We start from the raw sequence: 23,365 nt of genomic DNA, 5'->3' as shown, positions 1-23,365 counted from the left end.
TGTCTCTGTTGTGGATTTCTAGCCCTCCTAGCTCACACTGGCCGACCTGGAGGCAGCTGTCATCTTCAGGGTCATCAGCACAAATCTCTACACCCCGTTGCAGGTTTGGAAGGAAAGAAAAACTGAGATTTACGGAGGAGGGTCTGCTGTGCGCCAAGCATGGAGCCTAAATCTGCCATTGGATTCACAAACTCGCCTGATTTTTAATTTTTGTTAAATTCATTTCACGTGTGTGAATAAACATCTGTCTTTAGAGTTTATAGACAAACCGGACACTGCAAGGGTATCTTTTTGCTCTTCTTGATGTAGATTCCCTGATTAAACAGAAGATGATTTTGGAAATTGTTCAGGTAGGGGGTAATCCTTCGCATGAAAAAGGCTTTGTAATTCCATTCCCCAGGAGAGACTAGGGCTGCCCCTCCCTTTTGGCGGATCATAGAGAGAGGTCTGAGGATGGGCAACGCAGCAGGAAAGAGGCAGCACTGTCTTGTAATAAGGAAGAACAAACCTGACTCCGTATTAGATCTGGTCCTTCTCCTGTGCTTAGTCATGCTGGCTCTGCACCTTTTGTAAAAGACGGTTGCCTGTGGGCTGAAATACACAGAGTAGCCCGTTCTCAAGACTCTGACCTTTGAAAGTATGGCACTTTTCCATTCATACAGAGATAAAAAGTTACAGAACAGAGAACAATATTTGTCTTGTTGGAGATGTACAAGAACACTGTGACCAGACCTACATGGACAGCTGCAAGAACAAAGGCTTCGCATCCCTGCTGGGGATTGACCAGCACCAAGAAGTCTGCAGCCACCAGCCACACCTCTCCCCTTTTGGTATAAAAGAAGCCTGAATTCTAACTCAGGTAAGATGGTTCTTTGGGACACTAGTCCACCAGCTTCTGGTCTGCTGGCTTTCTGAATAAAGTCTCTATTCCTTGTCCCAACACCTCATCTCTCGATTTATTGGCCTGTTGTGTAGCGAGCAGTATGAGCTTGGACTCAGTAACAGTAACACCACCACCACTACCAGGGAAGTGAACGTGAATCACCCACCCCCCTCTTCCCACCCTGGGCCACCAGTCTAGAGGACCTGCTTATTAGAATGCCCTCACCAGAGGCTAGGCCAAACAAGGAGGTCCCTGCAGGGCTGGACTCAATGCCATCAGAGGTCATGCTGGGAAACGAGATGGAATGCTCTCTCCCCAACAATTTCTGGATCTTTTTAAAGCCTTGTGTTTTATAATCATTTTTTATTAACTTTGGAAGAAGGCGCCTTGGCCCTGGCAGGAGCAAGCCTGGCTTCTTCCGCTCGTCCGGGTCCTGGCTCTGGGAATCTCAGTCCTCAGGCTTCTCAGGGCCTCAATTTCCTCACCTGTGCAAACTCAAATGATCATATGCCTGTTGGAATGTTGTTGAAAGGATTAAATCATATAATAGATATAGAGCACCTGGAAGAGAGCCTGGTCCATAGAATATGCCTGGTAAATGTTACTTTTTTCTCATGACCTTTGTCTAAAGCAATCTCTAATCTCAATGTGGTGTAGTTACAGCATGAGGGACCCTTGATCCCTGATATATCCATACCTATTTCCTGATCTGAAATTCCTTTTTGAAGGGACAAAGCTTTTACTACAGTTAAATACGAGGCATAAAGGACAAACTGTAGAGAGAGGTTACATAAATCCGAGAACTAATTGTGAAGGGGAAGAGGGCTGTGGTTAGAGAATCCAGAAAGAACAGGATCCCAGAAAATGGTGATGGTTGCACTACAGTGGAAATGTGTTTTGTGCCACTGAAATGTACACTTAAAGATGGTTAAAACAGTAAATTTTAAGTCATGCATATTTTACCACAATAAAACACACATAAGAGACATATATACAAACCAGAGATATCTGTTATTTTACAAGAAGAAAATAATTTCCAGGAGGACCAGAATGCTCCTGACACACCAACACACCCTTAACCCTGGAGAAAAATCTACAAGGGAAGCTGTGATGGACTTAGAGAATGAACTTATGGTTACGGGGTGGGGGGTGGGGGGGGATAATTAGGGAGTTCGGGATTGACATGTACACACTGCTATTAAAAACGGATAACCAGCAAGGACCTACTGTAGGAACTCTGCTCAATGCTATGTGGCAGCCCGGATGGGAGGGGAGTTATGGGGAGAATGGTTACATGTATATGTATGGCTGAGTCGCTTTGCAAGTGCACAGCATTGTTAATTGGCTATACTCCAATATAAAATTTTAAAAGTTAAAAAAAAAAGAGAGAAGCTGTGATGAACACAGAAGCAATGCTAGGAAAGTGGGGTGATGTTTGTTGAAAGCTGACTTGACTCATGCAACAATTAACTCAGGATCCACCATCAGTGCCCCCAGGGCAACTTCCCAACCTTTCACAAACTGGCAGAGAGAAGAAATGGCAACACATGTAAGCCCTAGGGGCAAGCTACCAGACTATTCCAGCTGCAACCCATCCAGGACACACAGGTGGGAAAGATCTGCCTTAGGCGGCCCAGAATATTCATGTTCAAGTACTAGAAAAGTCTGCAAATTCCTGCCCTTTGGGAAAACTGCCAGTTGAATTACAGCTTACTTTTGCATTAAATCCTATTTTCTTGAGATCATACCTCAAAAGTCCTTAACTGATTTAGGGTCTTCTGAGATTTCCCCAGCAGGAACAGCGATCAACCTGAACACGGAGAATTTGGGGGTGAAGGTAGTGTTCTAAAGCTTGAGTGAGATGCTGCTTGCACAACTATCTAAATTTACTAAACATTATTGAACACTTTATATCAATTATCCCTCAGTGATGCTGCTTCAAACATAGCAACGTGGCATTTGTATAAACAAAACCAAAAAAATATTGAGTTGTAAAGGTAAGATTTGTCCCCTTTATTATTGTTTGTTTTACTTCAGTAAAAAGTTTTATCCAAAAAACAATGCACCAAGTTCCAATAGTGTAATAATCTGAAAGAAAAAAGTCCACCCTTGCAAGATTTGGGGAGGATCCAATAGATATTGGATGGGAATGGGCTTGGGGCAAAAAACGAAACACACTAATCATAGCATTATAATGGCTGCTGAAGGCTATGAATAGAAACACCAGGTCCAAGTTTGCTGGGAAAGATCTACTGTAAGCAGCTCTTGGCAAGAAAGAGCTCTTTGCAGGAAAGAGCTCTCTGCAGGAGGCCCCTTTTGTCTTGACACTAACCTTACACTAGGCACCCTCGTGTTCTACTCATCTCCTGCCCTTGCACACCTTTCAAATTTTTGATCACACAATACCTTGCCTAACCTGTTGGTTCTTTCTGTAGATTAAGGAAGTAGAAATGAAGAAAGAGTAATTAACAGATGACCAGATCTCTTCTCTAGCTTCCCTTTCAGTTGTCTTGCGAACAAACTGTGTGAACAAGAAAACATCTAAAAAAAAATCTTGAGAAGTGGACAAGGCTGCACACAGTGGGGGATGGCGACAACTCCGACCCCCCCATCTCAATGATTAACTGAGATTACTTCCCTTTTAACCTTTAAAAACTTTCATGGCCAAGCAGAATACTTGGAGGTGGTTTTGGGGGGACATTGAGTCTACCATCTCCCCAGGTTGCTGGCATTCTGATTTTTTTTAAACATATATTTATTTATCTAGGCTGTGCCGGGTCTCAGTTGTGGCATGAGGGGTCTTTCAGTTGCAGCACGTGAACTCCTAGTTGTGGCATGCATGCGGGATCCAGATCCCTGACCAGGGATGGAACCCGGGCCCCCTGCATTGGGAGCGCAGAGTCTTACCCACTGGACCACCAGGGAAGTCCCTGGCATTCTGATTAAAGCAACTTTCCTTTCTGCCAACATCTGCCTCTCTCAGGTAATGACTTTTGCGTGGCGAGCAGCGGACTTGATTCAGTAACACTATTTCTTACCTATCTTCAGTCTCCCAAACTGAACACTAGGCCACTGACAAATATATTGAGAAGACCACGGGTCCCACCTTCGGGATCCAAGTTCTGGTTGAGCCACTCGTTAGCTTGTGATCTTAGACAAATGTGGCTCCTCCCTCTAGTTTGTCCCATCCCTAAAACCAGGATGCAATCCATGCTGGCCGCACACCACAGTGGGAGCTTAGCCTGTGGGGTAAGGGGCCTGCTGAGCCTCGCCTTCCTTCTCTGTAAACTGGGGAGCTGTGGACCTGTGGGGTTCTGTCTGCCCAGCACCTCTCCTTTTTCTCCGGGTAACACCAGCTCCACTCCTCTGAGGAAGCTCTCTTGCCCCCTCCACCTGGTTCCGCTGTGGCTGTAGCAGCGCCCCAGGACCACCCTGGTCAAGGGTAAGCCAACCGCAGAACAAGGAAGAGACTGAGGCCAGCACGCAATGAGATGTGGGCAGTCCTGGTGGTCTGAAGTCCCTGAGTTCACACTTGCTCTTTCTTTAAAAGCAATAACCACAACTCGCAAACCACCCTCCACTCCCCCACCCCAAAAATAAAAAACGGAAACCAAAAGCCAACCCCTCTCTCACAGTTTTTCTTCGGGCTGGTGACCAAGTGGGAGCGACCATCTCGGACTTGTTCTTAACTTTCCTCTCCCTGGCCCTGTGCTGAGAAGCTCATACAGCAAACACGTGATTTGATGTCCAGGGTAGAGTTCAAAGGGATGATTAAATATCAACATCAAGTTAGGAGGGGCCATTATGGGGCCCCTGCCTAGGTTTTAATTCTTTGTATGCTGAGGCCCAAACAAACAAACAAAAATAGGCTTTAACTGAAATAGGGGAGATTCATAGTCACCTAGAAGAAAAATTCTCATTTGTCAGAGTTCCAAACTCCCGAAATGGGAGAGCAAGGCTGTTACCAGGAGCACCATCCCAGCATCTCCTGGAAGAGAGGACCAGGACTCACAAGGCCCTGCCCCCCATCTCAGTGGGCAGTTTGAGCTGACAGCCTTCACTTGCCCTTCTCTTTCCGTCCAAAGCTGACTCCCCGGTGTCGGAAGAGGAAAAGTGGGACCTTGAATGTTGCTGGGGGCCATTGGGATCTCTGAGGCTCACTTCCTTGGGCACCTAGAGTTACTAGCTTGTGTAGCAGGTCCTGGGCCCAAAGAGAACCCTATAGGGAAGGACGAAGCGATTAGGACTCTTATAGTAAAGACAGCAAGTTGCACTTAATGGGATTATCGGGCAATGAAAACTGCTGGGGCTTTAGGGAGCTGTGCCTTTGTCAGTGCCTTTGGGGTGCGTGCCAGGCTGGGGTCAGACCTAGGGCTTGTGTTCAAAACCCATGAAGCAGAACAAGGCAAATCTGGCTTAGAGCTTTGGGAACTCAACCACGAGGTGCTCGGCTTCTCAAGGGAGGCGCTGGGGCAAGGAGTGAGGGAGGATCCAGGAAGTGGTTGTTTTTGAAAATAATCCAAGGAGGAAAGGATTTTATCTTTCACTGTAAAAGCTTCCAACTGTTTGAACTGTTTATCAAGATCATGCGATGATACTGAAAAGAAACTGGTTTATAGTGTTGAATCATCTCCAAACAATTTTTTTCTTTTTCCACTTAATTTCTATCAGGTCAGACTCTTGGCTTTGGTGAAAGTCAGAGGAAAAAGTCATCCCACACAGAGTGGGCCGGGTTTCCTCTGAGACACCATCCCTCTCTCTCCACCATCTTTTGGCCATGGCTGTGCAGGTGGGGGATGAGATGGGGCTGTTTGCTAAATGCAATCCCCAGGCTGGGCTTTGACTGACAGGAGCTCAGGCCTTACTGGGCAAGGGGTGCTGACTGGCCAGGGTTGTCATAACTGATGATCAGTCCATCCGTCCTCTGAATGGGGAGGAGGAATTGATGGGACAGGGTATAGCATAAGGAAGGTCATGTCCCACGGTGGTCCTGAAGAAGCAGCATGAAGTCTGGTGGGTCATTAAGTCATTTCACAAGTAAGGCCATGAACCTGGATATATGCTCAGAAACTGATCCAGTGCGTAGCCTGGGCGGGACGTACCAGCAGCAGCTTAGAGTGGTAAAGTTGTGTACCCCAAGCCATTGGCAGGGGCTCTGCTCCAGACCAGAGACCCCCCAGGAGGAGCCACAGCTGGGCCTGGAACATCACCCTGAATAGCTCTCCATCCCTCGCCAAACAGAGCCCTGACGGGGGCCAAGTTCCAAATTTCACGGCTTTAGAACATAATAGTTACCCTTAAAGAATGTGTATCAAGGCTAGGGAATCTTTGGGTCAATTTGTGTAAATATTCTTCAGTTATATCTAATCTCAGTGTTACTTGGAATTGTTCGACCAAAGCAAAACCTAGCCTCAGGTGTCTCTGTTAAGTGGAATAAGGTTGTCTTAACTGTCCAAGTTTTTTTCAGGGTTGCAAAATGATGTTTCCCAGACGCTCTCTGTCTCCCATGCTTCCTCTTCGGATTTACTGGTGTCAGCCATTATCTTACTCCTGATTTGTCATTTGCCACTTTTTTCCTACCCCAAATACTCAGCATCAATGTGGGTGTCGGAGAGATCCTGCCGCCTGAAATCTCTCCTCACTCTTCCCTCTATGGTCCTGGTCTTGATGCGGACAGCAAGAACAGTGCCCTCTGTAGGCCACTTCCGGAAATACATCAGCCTCCTCTTTATTTACACAGAACAGTGATTTCGTAATCACTGTAACCATCAACCACAGTTGACGAGCTTAAAAAATTTTTCACACATCAGAATATTTTTCTTTAATAAATTTATTTATTTATTTATTTTTATTTGGCTGCGTTGGGTCTTTGTTGCTGCACGCAGGCTTCCTCTAGTTGCGGGGAGCAGGGTCTACTCTTGGTTGCGGTGCATGGGCTTCTCACTGCAGTGGCTCCTCTTGTTGCAGAGCCCGGGCTCTAGGCTCACGCGCTCTAGAGCGCAGGCTCAGGAGTTGTGGCGCACGGGCTTAGCTGCTCTGCGGCATGTGGGATCTTCCCGGGCCAGGGATCGAACCCATGTCCCCTGTGTTGGCAGGCGGATTCTTAACCGCTGTGCCACCAGGGAAGCCCCAAAATGGTTTTATATTGCATTTAATTGGCATTTGCTGCAGATGGCAATATGGTTTTGTTCTTTTCAGACACTTTACTCCTAGAATCTACACTTTACTCCTAGAATCTACAGTTGCTTGGCGACATAAGCCGATGCTGCCATTGGTTTATTAATTTGCCATTATAAGCCTGCTGCCTTTAGAACTGCAAAATGTTCCTAACAACTTCAACATAGTGGCTATCCGGGCGGCAGCTTCTTCTGACTCCCAGGCTGCAGGAACTTCTTAATTGTAGGGATGTTGCTGATTCTTGTTTTAAATGCCTGAAATGTGAAACAGTAAAATCAGGGTCTCAAGAGCAGTCACAACCTTTAAGAAAAACCAAAACTTTGTCATGAGAGGGAGAAGCTGAGATTGTCAGCTTGTGAGGCCCAGAGTGTTGACTCCAAGTTAATCCTCAATACACATTTCCTGGGTATTCCTGAGAAGGGTAATACAATTGCTGGCCTGCTTAGCATTAGTGAAATTTTCTTACTGAAGAATCATTGAGGGACTTCCCTGGTGGTGCAGTGGTTAAGAATCTGCCTGCCAAGGCAGGGGACACTAGTTTGATCCCTGGTCCGGGAAGATCCCACATGCTGCGGAGCAGCTAAGCCCGTGTGCCACATCTACTGAGCCTGTGCTCTAGAGCCCACGAGCTGCAACTACTGAAGTCCGTGCACCTAGAGCTTGTGCTCTGCAACAGGAGAAGCCCCTGCCAGGAGAAGCCCGTTTACTGCAACAAAGAGTAGCCCCTGTTCACCACAACTAGAGAAATCCCATGCTCAGCAATGAAGCTCCAATGTAGCCAAAATAAATAAATACTTTAAAAAAGAAAAATTGACACCAGTAGGTAATGCATATTAATAACTCTAGAAATTCATATTTCTTGAAGTATCAATTCCTGTTCTAGGAATTTATTACAAGGGAATAAGTATGGGTATGAAATAACTATAAGAATGTTACCACAATGAAAAACTAGAAATAACCTATGTTTCTAGGAAAATATAACTGATTATATAAATTATGTTACCTCCCTGCAAGAAATATAAGTCAGCAACTTAAAATGATATTATATATATATAAAAGGAAGGAGGAAGATCCCTGTATTGACAGAGAATGCAATGCATTGCATCGTTTAGTTAAAAAAAAAAAAGCCCAGGGCAGAACATAATATACACTATTTTCTGTCTTGTATGAGAAAGTGGGAGGAGGGGAGATAGGTATATATTTATATTTTCTTATATCTGCATAAATAGGAACCCTGGAAGGGTACACAGGAAACCAATAAAAAAGATTATGGGGGTGGGAAGGTGGGAGGGCAGTGGTGAGAATGAGATTCCATAATTAATGCCCTTTTTATATTAGTTCTGATTTTTCAAAAAGATGTGACTCTATTGCTTAATGAAAATAAAAGAAAATAAAATGATATTGCAGAAGAATATTGACATGTAAATAAACACATACATGTGTTGACATGTAAAAAAATGTTAAAAGCAGGCCACAGAACAATATTTAGTATGATGCCATTTGGGAGGAAAATGTAAAATAAGACGTCAGGAAGTCTAAGGCAGAAACATTTGACTGGTAGGATTATTGTTCTTTTTTTTCTTTCTTTTCTCCTTTTGGTTTATATGAATGCCTTATGTATTTCTTTTTAATAATTAAAAAATGCTATTCTTAAACTACAAAACCTATGGTCACCTATTAGAGAAAATGTTTGTAAGGAACTGGAATAGAAGCCAGGTAAAGTCTGGCAGTGGCAGGAATCATAGAGAGAGGTCTGAGGATGGGCGACACATCAGGAAAGAGGCAGTGCTGTCTTGTAATAAGGAGGAACAAATCTGACTCCATATTAGATCTGGTCCTTTTCCTGTGCTTAGTCATGCTGGCTTTGCACCTTTTGTAAAAGAATGTTGCCTGTGGCCTGAAATATACAGGATAGCCTATTTTCAGGGCTCTAACCTTTAAGAGTCCATTCATATAGAGATAAAGAGTTGCAGAACAGAGAATAACATTTGTCTTGTTGAAGGTTTACAGGAACATTGTGACCTGACCTACTGGACAGCTGCAAGAACAAAGGATTCCTACACCAGAAAGTTTGCAGCAACTGACCATGCCCCTCCCTCACCTTCCCTTTAAAAGTGCTTTGCTGAAACCCTTTGAGGAGTTCAGGGTTTGGGTGCACAAGCCACCCATCTCCTTGAATGGCCCTGCAATAAACCTTTTTTTGCTCCAAACTCCCACATTTTGCTTTGTTTGGCTCACGGTGCATTGGGCACATGAACTTGTGTTTGGTAATACTCTGAGCAGAGGCTCTGAGCAACTGAGGGGCTTCATGGGGACCCCTGGCATCAGGGGGACTTAACGGGGCAGAATGGTGTGGTAGGAGCTGGGGAGGAAAACAACACAAGCAGACCTGTCAGCCTTGCTTCTTTAGTAAAAACACACTCAAAGCACTACAAGAAATGGAAAGCACTAAATGTTTATGCTAGAAATCAAAATAATCTATTCTTTCTCCCTCCATAAGGTTTTACTTCCTAAAAATCCTATCTGAACAGAAATCTCATGTCCTTTCATCACCCTTGGTTTACTCCAATTCTGTTTGGTTGGAGCTTCCATAATTACACTTTGTTTGGGGATCCTGATTAAAATTTCGGTCCAAATGCAGTACAGCTCTAACAGAGCTTCCGTTTTTTCAGATTTCACTCTTTATTCTCATCAGCAGTAGGAAATGTCACAGTCCTGGATCCTGGAGGTGGAGGAGGGGACTTGCTGCGCTGTGCACCCCCCTCCCCCAGTTCTCGTCCGCCCCTCCCCCACTGCCTCCTGGGCTGAGGGGATTGGAGGGCCCTGGGAGGCGGGGACTTGGGGGGGCCATCTTAGATGTCTGCCCTACCCCGCCCTTCTCCCCGCCGTAGGATCCGAGCGCGCAGCTGTCACCGACCCGGACCTGTGCCACACCCGCCTCGGCCAAATAGATCCCTGCAGCCTACCTTTGCAAAGACAGGGAAATGCCGGGTTTTAGCTTTCTTCACTATTAAAGCTGGGTTTTCCTCTTTTTCCTCTGGGGGTTAGAACGCAGCCAGCGCCACCATCATAAGGTTCAGGATGCCATGGGCATACATGTAGATCCCGACAAGACAGGTGGACTCTCAGTCGGAGAGGAACCTTTGAGTATGGGGTTTCCTGATTCGCCACTTTTTTTGGTGCAATTAGATATTGGGGAAATGACTTTTTTTTTAAATTGAGGTAGTTGATTTACAATGTTGTGCTAGTTTCTGGTGATTCCGTTATACATACATATATGTATTTGGGAATCTTATGTGACTCTTTGTGCTCACCGTTTTCCCCCACTTACTTCTGCTCACCCCTCGCACATTCTCAAGGCACGTAGGAGGTTGAAGGATGTAACTCGGGAATCCAGAATGGGATTCCAAGGGACAGGATCATTCCCCTCCCCGCCACCACCTCCAAGCCTTCCCTGGTGCCCAAGGTAGCCCCCAAAGCCCAGGGTTACAATGAAGGAGACCCCACTTTAGATAAACAGGATTGTAATCTGCAATCCTACCTTCCTGCCCAAAAGAAGGAGACTTTTTTTCTGGTCGTTAATAACCAGCCACTACTTCGTGTAAAAGTCTCAGCAAATGTCTGTGTGCCCCATTGATGGCTGTCTCTAGCCAGCCAGCTGCCCTCCCTCACCTCTTAGCCTGGGCTCCACAATATTCTGAATTGGGCTCCCAGGTGAACGATGGAGTCTCAGCAGGACTGCAGTCCCCACCCCAAACCCGCCCAGGAGGAACTAGAATAGCAGAGACAGAGGAGGGGCCCAATATCTTTTTCAGTCTCACACCCTAGCCAAGAGCCAACTGTTCCCCGGGATTCAGCACTGCAAGACCCTAAGGAGACGGCCAGCTCCTGGGAGGCAGGGATCTTGGCATGGTTCCTCCACCTCCTACAGAAGCAACCCCATGTTATCCCCGACACACAGTGGCTTTTACCTCAGTGAGCCACTTTGAGAGACAAGTTTCTTCATTTGTTAAGATCTCTGTGTTGGATCTGTCATTCTTTCTTTCAACATCAAACATTCATGGAGCTCCTTCTCTGGCTACAGTTGTAGGTTTGGACACTCCAAGCATACAAAGATAAATAAGATGCAGTTCCTGTCATCGAAAACCTTACAAACCTTCTATCTGGTGATGGGAATAACCACACTACCAAGAGGTAAGTCAGAATGAAATAAGTGTTTAATAAAAGCATAATATAGTATTACAGGAATAGGTATGTATTACAGAATAGATATATATAAATATGTTTGGTTATTTCAGCCCCTCCCTTCCCTGCCCCATGGCATAATAGGTTAAGGGCCTAAACCAAGTCCTTTAGTCCTTTTTCCTTGACCTCTAATGAATTTAAACAAAGATTAGGATAAACCACAGCTTGGTAATACAGAGGACCAAGTTTATGCTTCAAAAAGTAAACCCAGTTCTCACTGTTAAAAAAAGTACATTGTCAAAGCTTAAAAGAACAGGTGCAACGGAAATATTCATTCTGCCCGTGGGAAACGAAGAGCCGGGAACAAAGGAGTTTTTTCTGGATTTCACCCAAAAGGCAAACACTCTGAGAACACAGCTGCTAGAAGAACCAGAACCCAGGGGGTCAAGCTGAGTCTAAACTCACGCCCACCTCTTCAACTCTGCTTTTTGTACTGACCTTGACAGACAGGTTTGTCCTGAATTAAACACACCTGGTTCTCCAAGTAGGCTCCGCGCATGAAACTTTAGACCTTGGAAAATGAGACCCCACCTCTGAAGGCTGTCGAACTTCACCTGGGTGCAGCTTTACCTGAGATGAGCAGGGGTATGCATGGCCCCACCCAGAGCCCCAGGTGCCCAAGGCAAGGTGGACAGAAAGCAGCCATAATGGCATGAAAACCCTTGGATTGTGGGAGTGTGGTCCTTGGGTAACAAACATGCCCTAAATCTTTTTTCTTTCTTTTCCTTTTTTTTTTGTGACCATAAAGCAAGCAATGATTTATTTGATAAAAAATAGAAAGCATAAGCCACAACTTTGAAAAATGCACTTATCAGTATTTAAAACTTTGCTCCTTAAAAGGCATTTTTAAGAAAAAGAAAAGGCAAGCCAAATATTGGGAGAAATTATTTGTAAAGCATATCTGATAAAGGGACTCATCCAGAATATATGAAGAACTCTTATATATCAATAATAAAAACAAAAATCAACAATTAAAACAGTGGGCCAAAAAAAAAAAAAACAAACCAGTGGGCAAAAATGTGAGCAGATAAAATAAAAAATTTTAAATATCTTTTAGAAAATGTGGAAGAACACGTATCTGAGTTAGGCTCTGGGTAGCAGGAAAATCAAAGACCTACATCCAAATTTCAGCTCTCCCTCTCATTTGAGCAAGTTTTTTTAACCTCTCTCAGCCTCAGTTTCCTCATAGTTCCTAATTCATCTGTTTAGTGATGGAAATGTGATGTGTGCAAATTGCTGAACATAGTAAGGAATCAAAAAATGGCACGCGCGTGCACACACACACACACAAACACACACTCACCTATCTGTATCTCCAGATTGCAGCAATAGTCACATGTGAGAAAAAAGTCAATTTTGCTTCAAAAAGGAGCGGAAGGCATTCTCTAGAAGTGTGATTTTGGACCAGCAGCACCAGCTGTACCTGGGAACTTGTTAGAAGTGTAGAATCTCAGTCCCTGGGCCAGATCTACTGAATCAGAGTCTGCATTTTTCACAAGCTCCCCAGGTGATTCACTTGTACACAGGCAGCTCTCAGAGAAATTGTGGGTTCAGTTCCAGACCACAGCCATAAAGCGAATACTGCAATAAAGCGAGTCACTTGACATTTTTTTGGTTTCCCAGTGCCTGTAAAAGTTATGTTCATACTATACTGTAGTCTATTAAGTGTGAAATAGCATTATGTCTAAAAAAACAATGTACATATATTAATTAGAAAACACTATTGCTAAAAAAATATTCTGGCCATCACCTGAACCTTCAGCAAGTCATAATCTTCTTGCAGTAGTAACATCAAAGATCACTGATCACCATAACAAATAGAATAATAATGAAAAGTTTCGAAATACCCCAAGAATTACCAAAATGCAGCACAGAGACACAAAGTGAGCAAATGCTGATTGGAAAAATGATGCTGAGAAACTTGCTTGAAGCAGTGTTGTCTCAAAACATCCATTTGTAAAAAGCGCAGTATATGCGGAGCACAATAAAACAAGGTGTGCCTGTAACTAAAATCGAGTTTGAGAAACCAGGTCTAGAGTGAGAACCCAACTAAACTACACCTGGGGCTCAGTGTGTGGCCCCAGGTCCTCCCAGGGTCTGCTGGGCAGGCACGAAGTGCAGAATCTGATGTTTAAAAAGCAGGCTGATGGACTTCCCTGGTGGTGCGGTGGTTAAGAATCCGCCTGCCAATGTAGGGGACACGGGTTCGAGCCCTGGTCCGGGAAGATCCCACATGCCGCGGAGCAACTGGGCCCATGTGCCACAACTACTGAAGCCCGTGCAACCTAGAGCCCGTGCTCGGCAACAAGAGAAGCCACCGCAATAAGAAGCCTGCGCACTGCAACGAAGAGTAGTCCCTACTCACCACAACTACAGAGAGCCCTCGCACAGCAACGAAGACCCAACACAGCCAAAAAATAAAAAAATAAAATAAAATAACTAAAAAAAAAAAGCAGGCTGAGCAAATTGTGATGTGCAGGAGTGTATGAGGCTAAGAACAGAGAAAGGGAAGGGGAGAGGAATGAGGGAGAATTATAAGTACGTTTCCGATGTTGGATCATTTATATTGACCCCCTTTAAAAGAAGAATTCCTAAGATGCGAGGCCTCCTCCAATCCCCAGGTTTAACCAAGTACCAGGTGTGTAGGTTCCAGCCTTGGGCAGGTCTGGAAGAGATGTCAGTTTCCTCAACTCTAAAATGAGGAGTTGGTTCAGAATTAGATCATCTTCGTCTCCTCCAGTTTTAACAATCTTTCTGGTCTTATTTCTCTTCCCTTGTATTCATTCGCCCTGTGCTCCTATCTGCTGAACACACACGTTGGGAAATCAGCCAGTCTTCTGGGGTGAAATTCTACTGATAATGTTAACAGTCATTCTGGATAATTTAGGCAAAACAATGCACATTTTTCTTAATTTCAGTTAGGTAAAAAGCAGGCTTTTATTGAATTTTCTAGATAACGGAAGTTTTAAGGGATTAACTTAAGAAGTTGCCAGTTTTAGCAGATGCTTGGGGCCAAAATACAAGACGCCAATTCTTCTTCTTTTTTTTTATTGGAGTCAAATTGCTTTACAATGTTGTGCAAGATGCCAATTCTAAATCTATTATCACTAGAAATATCCTTGACATTTACTCTGGCTTCTCCAATGGATAAGAACTGCCTAGCTTCGTAACAACCAGCAAGATCAAAATCCGTCACCAAGACAAAAAATTCTCCGAGAGAATCCTGTATTCCCCACAGAATTTAAATATGCCAGTTTGGAAAGAGGTAGCATTATTCTAGCTTTAAGTGTATAATGTTTCAGAGAAAGAATATGTTAAAGTTGAAAGAACAATATTAACAGCACAACCAAGACTTTCAGTATAGCTTTAACATTACAGCCCATTTTTTAAAAATTAATTTTTAGTGGAATATTGTTGCTTTACATTGTTGTGTTAGTTTCTACTGTACAGCAAAATGAATCAGCTATACCTATACATATATCCCCTCTTTTTTTGATTTCTTTCCCATTTAAGTCACTACAGAACACTGAGTAGAGTTCCCTGTGCTATACAGTAGGTTCTCGTTAGTTATATATCTTATACATAGTATCAATAGTGTATATATCTCAATCCCAATCTCCCAATTCCTCCCACCCCCACCTTTCCCCCTTGGTATCCATATAATTGTTCACTAGGTCTGTGTCTCTATTTTGGCTCTGCAAATAAGATCATCTATACCATTTTTCTAGATTCCACATATATGCATTAACATACAATATTTATTTTTCTCTTTCTTATTTCACTCTGTTATGACAGTCTCTAGGTCCATCCACATCTCTACAGATGACCCATTTTCGTTCCTTTTTACGGCTGAGTAATATTCCAGCGTATATATGTACCACATCTTCTTTATCCATTCCTCTGTTGATGGACACTTAGGTTGCTTCCATGTCCTGACTATTGTAAATAGTGCTGCAATGAACATTGGGGTGCATGTGTCTTTTTGAATTATGGTTTTCTCTGCTTATATGCCCAGTAGTGGGATTGCTGGGTCGTATGGTAGTTCTATTTTTAGTTTTTTAAGGACCCTCCATACTGTTCTCCATAGTGGCTGTATCAATTTACATGCCCACCAACAATGCATGAGGGTTCCCCTTTCTCCACACCCTCTCCAGCATTTATTGTTTGTAGGTTTTTTGATGATGGCCATTCTGACCAGTGTGAGGTGATACCTCATTGTAGTTTTGATTTGTATTTCTCTAATAATTAGTGATGTTGAGCAGCTTTACATGTGTGTGTTGGCCATCTGCATGTCTTCTTTGGAGAATGTCTATTTAGGTCTTCTGCCCATTTTTGATTGGGTTTTTTTTTGTTGTTGTTGTTTGTTTGTTTTATATATAACAAACCCACAGCAAACATTATTCTCAATGGTGAAAAACTGAAAGCATTTCCTCTAGGATCAGGAAAAAGACAAGGATGTCCACTCTCACCACTATTATTCAACACAGTTTTGGAAGTCCTAGCCATGGCAATCAGAGGAGAAAAAGAAATAGAAGGAATCCAAATTGGAAAAGAAGAGGTAAAACTGTCACTGTTTGCAGATGACATAATACTATACATAGAAAATCCTAAAGATGCCACCAGAAAACTACTAGAGCTAATCAATGAATTTGGTAAAGTAGCAGGATACAAAATTAATACACAGATATCTCTTGCATTCCTATACACTAACAACAAAAGATCAGAAAGAGAAATTAAGGAAACACTCCCATTTACCATTGCAACAAAAAGAATAAAACACCTAGGAATAAACCTACATAAGGAGGCAAAAGGCCTGTATGCAGAAAACTATAAGATACTGATGAAAGGCCACATTTAATTGATTATGAATGATTTCTCTTCTATTTTTCTATTTATGACATATTAGCAAAATACTTATTTGGTTGGATTTGACATATTAATTAGTTGGATTTGACATGCTACCAAAGGGAAAGTATCCTACAGGGAACTAGCCCCCCGGGAAAAAGAGCTCAAGTGTTTACATGGCATTTTTAAGACACAAACAACTGAACCCTATTCCAGGGTGGGGAGGGAGTAGGGGTTACTTACGTAATAGGATGGTTAGGGAGGTAGTTCTGTTCCAAGCTCACATGCTAATAAGCCTCTTCTGTGGAGAGCCCTATATTTCAGTTATAGAAATGAAATTTCCTTTCCGTTAGGGTCTAATGGATTGATTCGCATTGACATCTCCCCAAGGCTAACAAACTTACTTAAATGAAAAATACAGCTGAGCCGAGAAGGAGACGTCACCCCAGGTTGCTTGGAGAATAAACAAAGTGAACGACTACATGGCCCACTGCTGTTTCAAGACTGGAGCAAGTCCTAGAAAAATCTGTGCCTGGACTTGACTTAGATACTCCTGCTTTCAAGTTGGTGCCATCCCCTGGGGAGGCAGGACCCCAGAGGAAGACCCCAGTGTCACATCATTTGGACGGAATCTTCCAAGCATCCGACGAAGGCAGGAGGTTGAGTTTACCCGTTAGGCACCTGGCACAGAGTGGGTGATGCCTGTGTTCTTTCCAACTGTGTCCAAAAACATGAGATTTGGCAGAGGAGGAAAAAAATGTAATGGCTCAGAATTAATAAATGCTTAAGTTCTACCAAGCGTGTTATCAACTGAAGCACCACATACTTAGTTCTGAAATTACATTTAACGTGCGACACGGTGTGGGGGGCATTTTAACGTATGATATTATGCACATTTCATGCACAAGCAATGAAAGTCTTCAAAGGCTTTGTCTAGATGTACATTTGCATCTCGTTTTCATTTATGTATCGACTCGAAAGAAAAAAATATCTCTGCCTTTTATTTGATCTAGACGAGTTTAGAAATAATAGTCATTAAGTTAACCATAAAGTTAAAACAACCGCTAACTACAAGTTGCAAATTTGGCCATGAAAACTGTCCAACCAAGGCCAAAAAGAGTGGATAAGAACATCACCACTAACCTTAGCTTTTCCTGGCTCTTGTCTTGGGGTGCTGTGGGTGGATTAAGTGAGGGTTTATAACCCTTTCCATTCTAATTGAAATCTCCACCCCCTCAAGGGATTGGCCAATGAGCATTCCAGTTTGTACACACCTCTGGGGCTTCACTTTACATCCCTTGTTTGGGTATTTGATAGAGCATCAGGATACTCAAGTAAGAAGAAAGTAAGATTCCACTAGCTCATTCAACAAATATTTACTAAGTTCCACTCTGTGCCAGGTACCGTTTTAGGCCCTGGGTCTACAATGGTGGGCATGACAGACCCAGTGTCATCGGTGGTGCTTACATTCTAGTTGGGGAAGATAGGCAGTATAAATATATAAACAAATAAATGCAGTGTATTCAAAATAATAATGGTAACAATATATCACATGATTATAGCTTATGAATAAATGAGATCTACGACAGTAGTGTTATAAGTGGTAGGAGGGAGGAATTGGGAATATAGTTATAAGGTACCCACACTACCCGTGAAGTGGTATAGTGTTATTTCAAAGTGGTCTTAGTGTAGTTGCATAAACATATTGGAAACTTTAGAACAACCACTAAAACTTAAAAACAAAAAAAAAAACAACTATAATTGACATGCTAAGAGAGGAGAGAAAATGGAATCATATAAAATGCTCAATTAAAACCAGAGAAGCACTGCAAAGTAAAGGAGCTGTTACCGTGGGGGATTACTGGACTGAATATCAATATTATGACATAGTGTGAGTGTGTTTCGTGTTTGGTAATTGCAATCATTGTTGCTTTTGTTGTGGTCATCCATTTACAATGCTTGGTGTCAGTTTATTTACCTCTTGAAAAAATAAAATACAGTGTGTGTGAAAATAAATAAATAAATAATAATAAAATAAAATAAAACCAGAGAAGGCAGAAAAAGAGTGGAAGACAAAAAAAAGGTGGGGGGAGAAACAAAGAACCAGGGCAACAAGTAGAAAACAGCCACAAACATGGTAGAGATTAATGCAACTACATCGATAATCATTTTAAATGTGAATGTCTTAAATACACCAATTTTAAGACAGAGGCTATTGTGAGTGGCTTAAGACCCAATTCTATGTTTTCCATAAGAAACCCACTTTAAATATAAAGACACAGATTGATTAAACAGAGAAGATTGCCAGGGGGTGTCGAGTGCTCTGAAGAAAATAAAATAGGGTGGTGAAAAAGAGGTATGGAGTGTGTGGGGTGAGCTACAGAGTTCGTGATCAGAGGGTTCCCTTAGGTGGGGATGTTGGCGCTAATAGAGCAAGGAGCCCACCATGGAATCTTCTGGAAAGAGGGAACATGAGCAGGTATGAGAGCTGGGGCTGGCGGCTGTTTGCCGCAGACACTGCCCCCTAGAATTCACCTTCTGCTGACCCGTCCCCAGGAGCCTGGCACCTCCATGCATCGCCCCGCCCCCCAGGCACCTGGTCCAGAGCGTCAGGCGTTCCCTCGGGCACCTAGTCCGCCAAAGCCCCCCTGAGTGGCTTAGGCTGGGTCCCAGGCTCATTAGGCGCTGCAGGTCCTCCTCTGTCAGACACCAGAGCCCCACACCCGTCCAGCTCCCCCTTTTGTCGCAGACACTGGAGGACCCACGAAGGCGTGCACTTTTACCCCGTTGGCTCAGCTGCTATGGTGTCTAGCCGGTGAGCCTCGTGGCTGCCCTCTGCTCCGGCTCCCGGCCTCACGGGTCCTACCTAGTTCATTCCTGAACGCTCAACACACTGACGTCTTTGAGGACAACCATCCGCTGCCTGACCGCCTGCTCTTTCACCGGAGTCCGGTGGCTCGTGAAGATGGGAGGGTGGAGGGTGTTGAGACTAAAGGGTCTGGACCCAAAAGCTGGGGGACTCCACCTGTGCAGGATGGGGAAGGGGAGATTGTTTCCAACGTGGGAAGTGAACTGCGCAATTTAAGGTCAGGTGACCGTGAGCAGAAAGACGTGGGAACCTGTCTTCAGAGGAAGCAGCTTGGCCTGTCCTATTTATTTTCTCTAATCCTCCAATTCAGTGCAGAAGCCAACTTCCTCCCTGGTTGTTTTCTCAAAGAGCCAGCCTTGAGGGCCCTCTTGTGTCCAAGAGAATTAAAACTCCCAAAGCACTGTTTGCACTACGGCTTACAGTCTACACAGCAGGCCCTTGAGTAATAGTATCAGGCAGTGGCTCTGGGTAGTAAAATCCCGCCCAAACGGTCTTAGCTCAAATTTCCTGCCGTCCCATAAAACTCAATGATAGAGACCCCTCGGTGTAATCACGTCAATGTCTGGTTCCCACGTGTAAATTAATCTCCAAATGCGTGTAAAGCATTTCCCCTCCCTGAAGAGTTGGAAGGAGTAATCCAAAAGCCCGCCCTCGCTCGGAAACCAACTGCAGGTTCAGGGAGTGTCCCCCAAACACCCTCAGGTCTGGTAATCTGCTGGAAGTACTCGCAGAACTCACAGAAAACGGTCCTACTCACAGCTTCGGTTTATTACACGGAGAGGATACAGATAGAAATCGGCCCAGGGAAGAGATGCACAGGGCAGAGTCCAGGAGTGTTCCAGGCTCGGAGCGCTCAGAGGTCTTCATTCTGCAGAGTCATGGACAGCGCTAACTCCTCCTGACAAGCATGTGTGACAACAGAATTCTGTCACTGGGGAAGCCCACCCGCGTCTGAGTGCAGAAGTTTACAGGAGCGCCATCGTGTGGGCATGACTGACTGCCCACGTGGCTGATCTGTCTCCAGCCCCTCCAGAGTGGAGCTGACCCCACATGACCCGGAGCCCCTGCCCAACATCATATTGTTGGTGCAGCTCAAAGCCTACACCCGAAATCATATAGTTGTTATCTGGCTGGCCCAGGGCCCCCGGCAAACAGAGATACTCCTATCGGGCGTGTCTCTGGATAATAAAATCCCACCAAAATGGTAGGAGAGGTTCCAAGGCTTAGAGATCACCTCCCAGAAGCCAAGGCCAAACCTGTCTCTGGGGAAGGTGAGACTCTTTACTGCATCCCCATCCCCATTTTCTTCTTTTTGTTCTCTTGCTCCCAGGAGGCTGGCGAAAACATCAGCCGGGACCACCAGTGCTCCTCGGGCCCGCCCGGTGGTGCACCTGCTGCACCGCCTCTGTTCCTTTAGTAGTTCTAAATATTAGAGCGACGACAGAGTGCTTGCATTGTGAAAATGTGAAGACAGAGAACAATCTTCACGTCTGCGTTGCATTTTCCTCTAATAAAACCCTGAGGGGCTTGCATTGACTGGGACAGCCATTAAGGATCACCTCGCAACTGTCTGTTTTTCACATCTGGGCAAAAATCCCTCCTGTAGTAAGGAATGAGTGTGTCCACTTAATGAGACGCGGATCAAACACTTGCCTTTTTCCCGTTTTTAAATTCCTAATTATTAGACACTCTTAAAGCGGCAATTCTTTCTTTTCTAAAATTACTTCTGCTGTTGACACATCTATCTTGCCTACTGCGTGGTGAATTTTTTCTAAAGCAAAATATTCTGATCTAGGCCTCTGATCTAAGGTTTTGTCTCCTGGCACCATGCTTGGCACATAACAGGTGCTCAATTCATATTTGAGATGTAAGTCAACACATGTTTAAAGCAGTATTAATAAGCCATACTTTTAGTTCTGAAATGCAAAAAATTAGAAGCCTCCAAATAACCATTTGGGTAGTAAGAGGACAAAAGTTAAATATATTTATATTTTCTTATACTTGTGTCAAATATAACTGGAAGGATTATACAAATGATAATGATGTTTGCCTGTAGGGAGCAGAACCAAAGAAAACTGGGGGGACAGGGCTGAAAAGAACACTTCCAACTGTATAGCCTTTTATACTTTTTTGATATTTGAACCATGTGAATGTATTCCAAACGATTTAATTTAAAAATTCTAGCAGCAGGGCAATGAATTGTAAATCCTTTATTTTGGCAAATATCAATGGCATTCATTACTACCATGGATCTATTATTATTATAGCTCAGAGGAGAGTTACTATCTAGTGAATTCCATTGTTATTAGACACTGAAAACAGGAAGAGACTGGAGGGGGTTGAGAATGGGATAAGGAGAGGAGAAAAGAAGCTCAGGGGACAACATGAAGTCCTACCCATCCTTGTTCCCAGAAAATGAGTAGACAGAGCAGATCTAACTTAAATGCCAGCCCCTCCAAAAAGGTGTTCAGAAGAGGTCCCGTAACAATCACTCACTGGACAAAAAAGGTTGATGTTTCTAAAAGAGATCTCCTTGACATGAAAGACCAACTTAGGAACAATATACACAGCACCACGACAGAGCTGGATCACGGCAGCCTGGCTTCAATTAAGACACAACTGTGGACACAGCGATTTCTGGGGGACAGCGCTCACTCACGGCCGTGCTGCTGTCCTACGGCATGAAGATGTTGTACACGGTTCTCACGTAGATGTCATCCGGGGGAGGCTTCCTCTTGCTGCCAGGTTCAAGGAATTTCTTAATTGTAGGGATATTACTTATTTTCACTGTGAACTCCTGCAAAGGGAAAACGCAAAAGTTCAAGGCTAAAAGCAAAGGTATTCATTTCTACGAAAATAGGGCGGTGCAAAATGGCCCATCAGTTTGGGGTTAGTAGATGCAAACTATTACATATAGAATGGATAAACAACAAGTTCCTACCGTACAGCACAGGGAACTATATTCAATATCCTGGGATAAACCACAATAGAAAAGAATATAAAAAAGAATGTAATAGATATGTGTATAACTGAGTCATTTTGCTGTACAGCAGAAATGAACACAACACTGTAAATCAACTATGCTTCAATAAAAAAGTAAACAAAAAAAAAAACCCCAAAATGGTCCATCAGAATACATTCAATAAATATTTGCTATAGAGATCCAAATAGAACTGTCATCCAGCACCTGTTTAGGGTCTGATCTCTTGGTATGATCATTTATAATCTCTGCCAACAGTGGCTGGAATCTAGGCCAGGCTCTATACAAATCTCACAGTTCATACCAAGATGTGAACTCTTTTCAGAGACAGAAAAATAAAAAAGATACTTAGGATAGGAGTATACTTGCTTAAATGAAAAAAGGAAGGACGAAAAAGACATAGGAAGTACCTCAAATGTATTGATCTCAGAAAAAATGCATTTAAATAAAAGTCACTTAAATAAAATTGTTTTAAAAATTCATCAGATACTACAAGTTACATTTTAAGATTCAGCTGCCTTGACAGTTTTACTCCTATTAACAAATGAATCCTCTTTCTGGCTATGTGTGAAAGATGGCCAGTTGCATTTTTTTTGTAGCCTAGGGCTCAGTTATCAGATACCAGATATTCACGTTAACTGTAATGGAAGAAAAAAAATCTTATTTTTCATTCATAGAGTCAAATCTTACCAATTTTCAGTAATTAAGAAGAAAAATCCATTTGATCTGGTGAAAATTCTGAACTATACAAAGAACTGTATATCCATCATATATAAGTATTCTAACAAAATCTTTCAAGATAAAGAGGTCACTTATTTAAAAAGCTACTATTTATTAAATGTCTACTATGTACAAAGCACAGCCTTAATTAAGCAGGCATACAAACATTCATACATATATCACTAATATTAACAAAAACTCTAATAATTATGTCAATTAATTCTATGTAAATATGACAATCTTCTCTTCTTATTACTTATTTGAACTATTTGTATTATGGTATTTGTATTATTTGTGTTATTACCAATAATTAGAAGCTTTTTCCAAAGGATTTATCGTTTCAAGATTTACCTGGGGCTTACACATGTCATGTATACTAAAAATTTTGTGACTTTTGACTTTTTTCCCCCCTTTAATCAACGCAAGAGTGACCCTTTAATTTAATCAGATCTGGTGTTAGGTTTTGAAGTCCTTTAATATTGATACTTGACCTGTTCAGGTATTAAATTTGTTTACACAGAAGTACCTGGGATTTAAAAACAAATTGTTAGCATCATGGATGGAAAATGTCCACAGGTCCTTGGGCCATTTCAGGGATCTATTGGTATTAAAGTCAAACTTTAAAATGCCCATCTCGTGGCGCCAC

At 43.1% G+C, this 23,365-nt stretch overlaps 1 protein-coding gene across 5 annotated transcripts in view; it reads right to left on the bottom strand.

The window, feature by feature from the left end:
* Positions 1-6,695: 6,695 nt before the first annotated feature.
* Positions 6,696-23,365, bottom strand: part of GSTA4 (glutathione S-transferase alpha 4) — a 31,195-nt gene continuing 14,525 nt past the window's right edge. The window contains exons 7-11 of one of the 5 annotated variants that reach the window (XR_010946770.1): positions 21,679-21,816; positions 17,294-19,917; positions 16,555-16,867; positions 16,394-16,463; positions 6,696-7,314 (exon numbers count right to left, since the gene is read on the bottom strand). Coding sequence is in view for 2 of the 5 variants with exons in the window: in XM_067752691.1 (XP_067608792.1) it covers positions 21,694-21,816 (123 nt within the window). In the remaining 3 variants the exon portion in view is untranslated. Of the gene's footprint in view, positions 7,315-16,393; positions 16,464-16,554; positions 16,868-17,293; positions 19,918-21,214; positions 21,817-23,365 lie in introns of those variants that run through there. The other 4 variants (XR_010946771.1, XR_010946772.1, XM_067752691.1 and 1 more) reach the window with 4 other exon arrangements.

This window comes from Pseudorca crassidens, chromosome 10 (assembly GCF_039906515.1).
Source record: "Pseudorca crassidens isolate mPseCra1 chromosome 10, mPseCra1.hap1, whole genome shotgun sequence".
NCBI lineage: Eukaryota > Metazoa > Chordata > Mammalia > Artiodactyla > Delphinidae > Pseudorca > Pseudorca crassidens.
The sequence above is the reverse complement of the archived record's forward strand: the minus strand, read 5'-3'. Positions and strand labels throughout refer to the sequence as shown.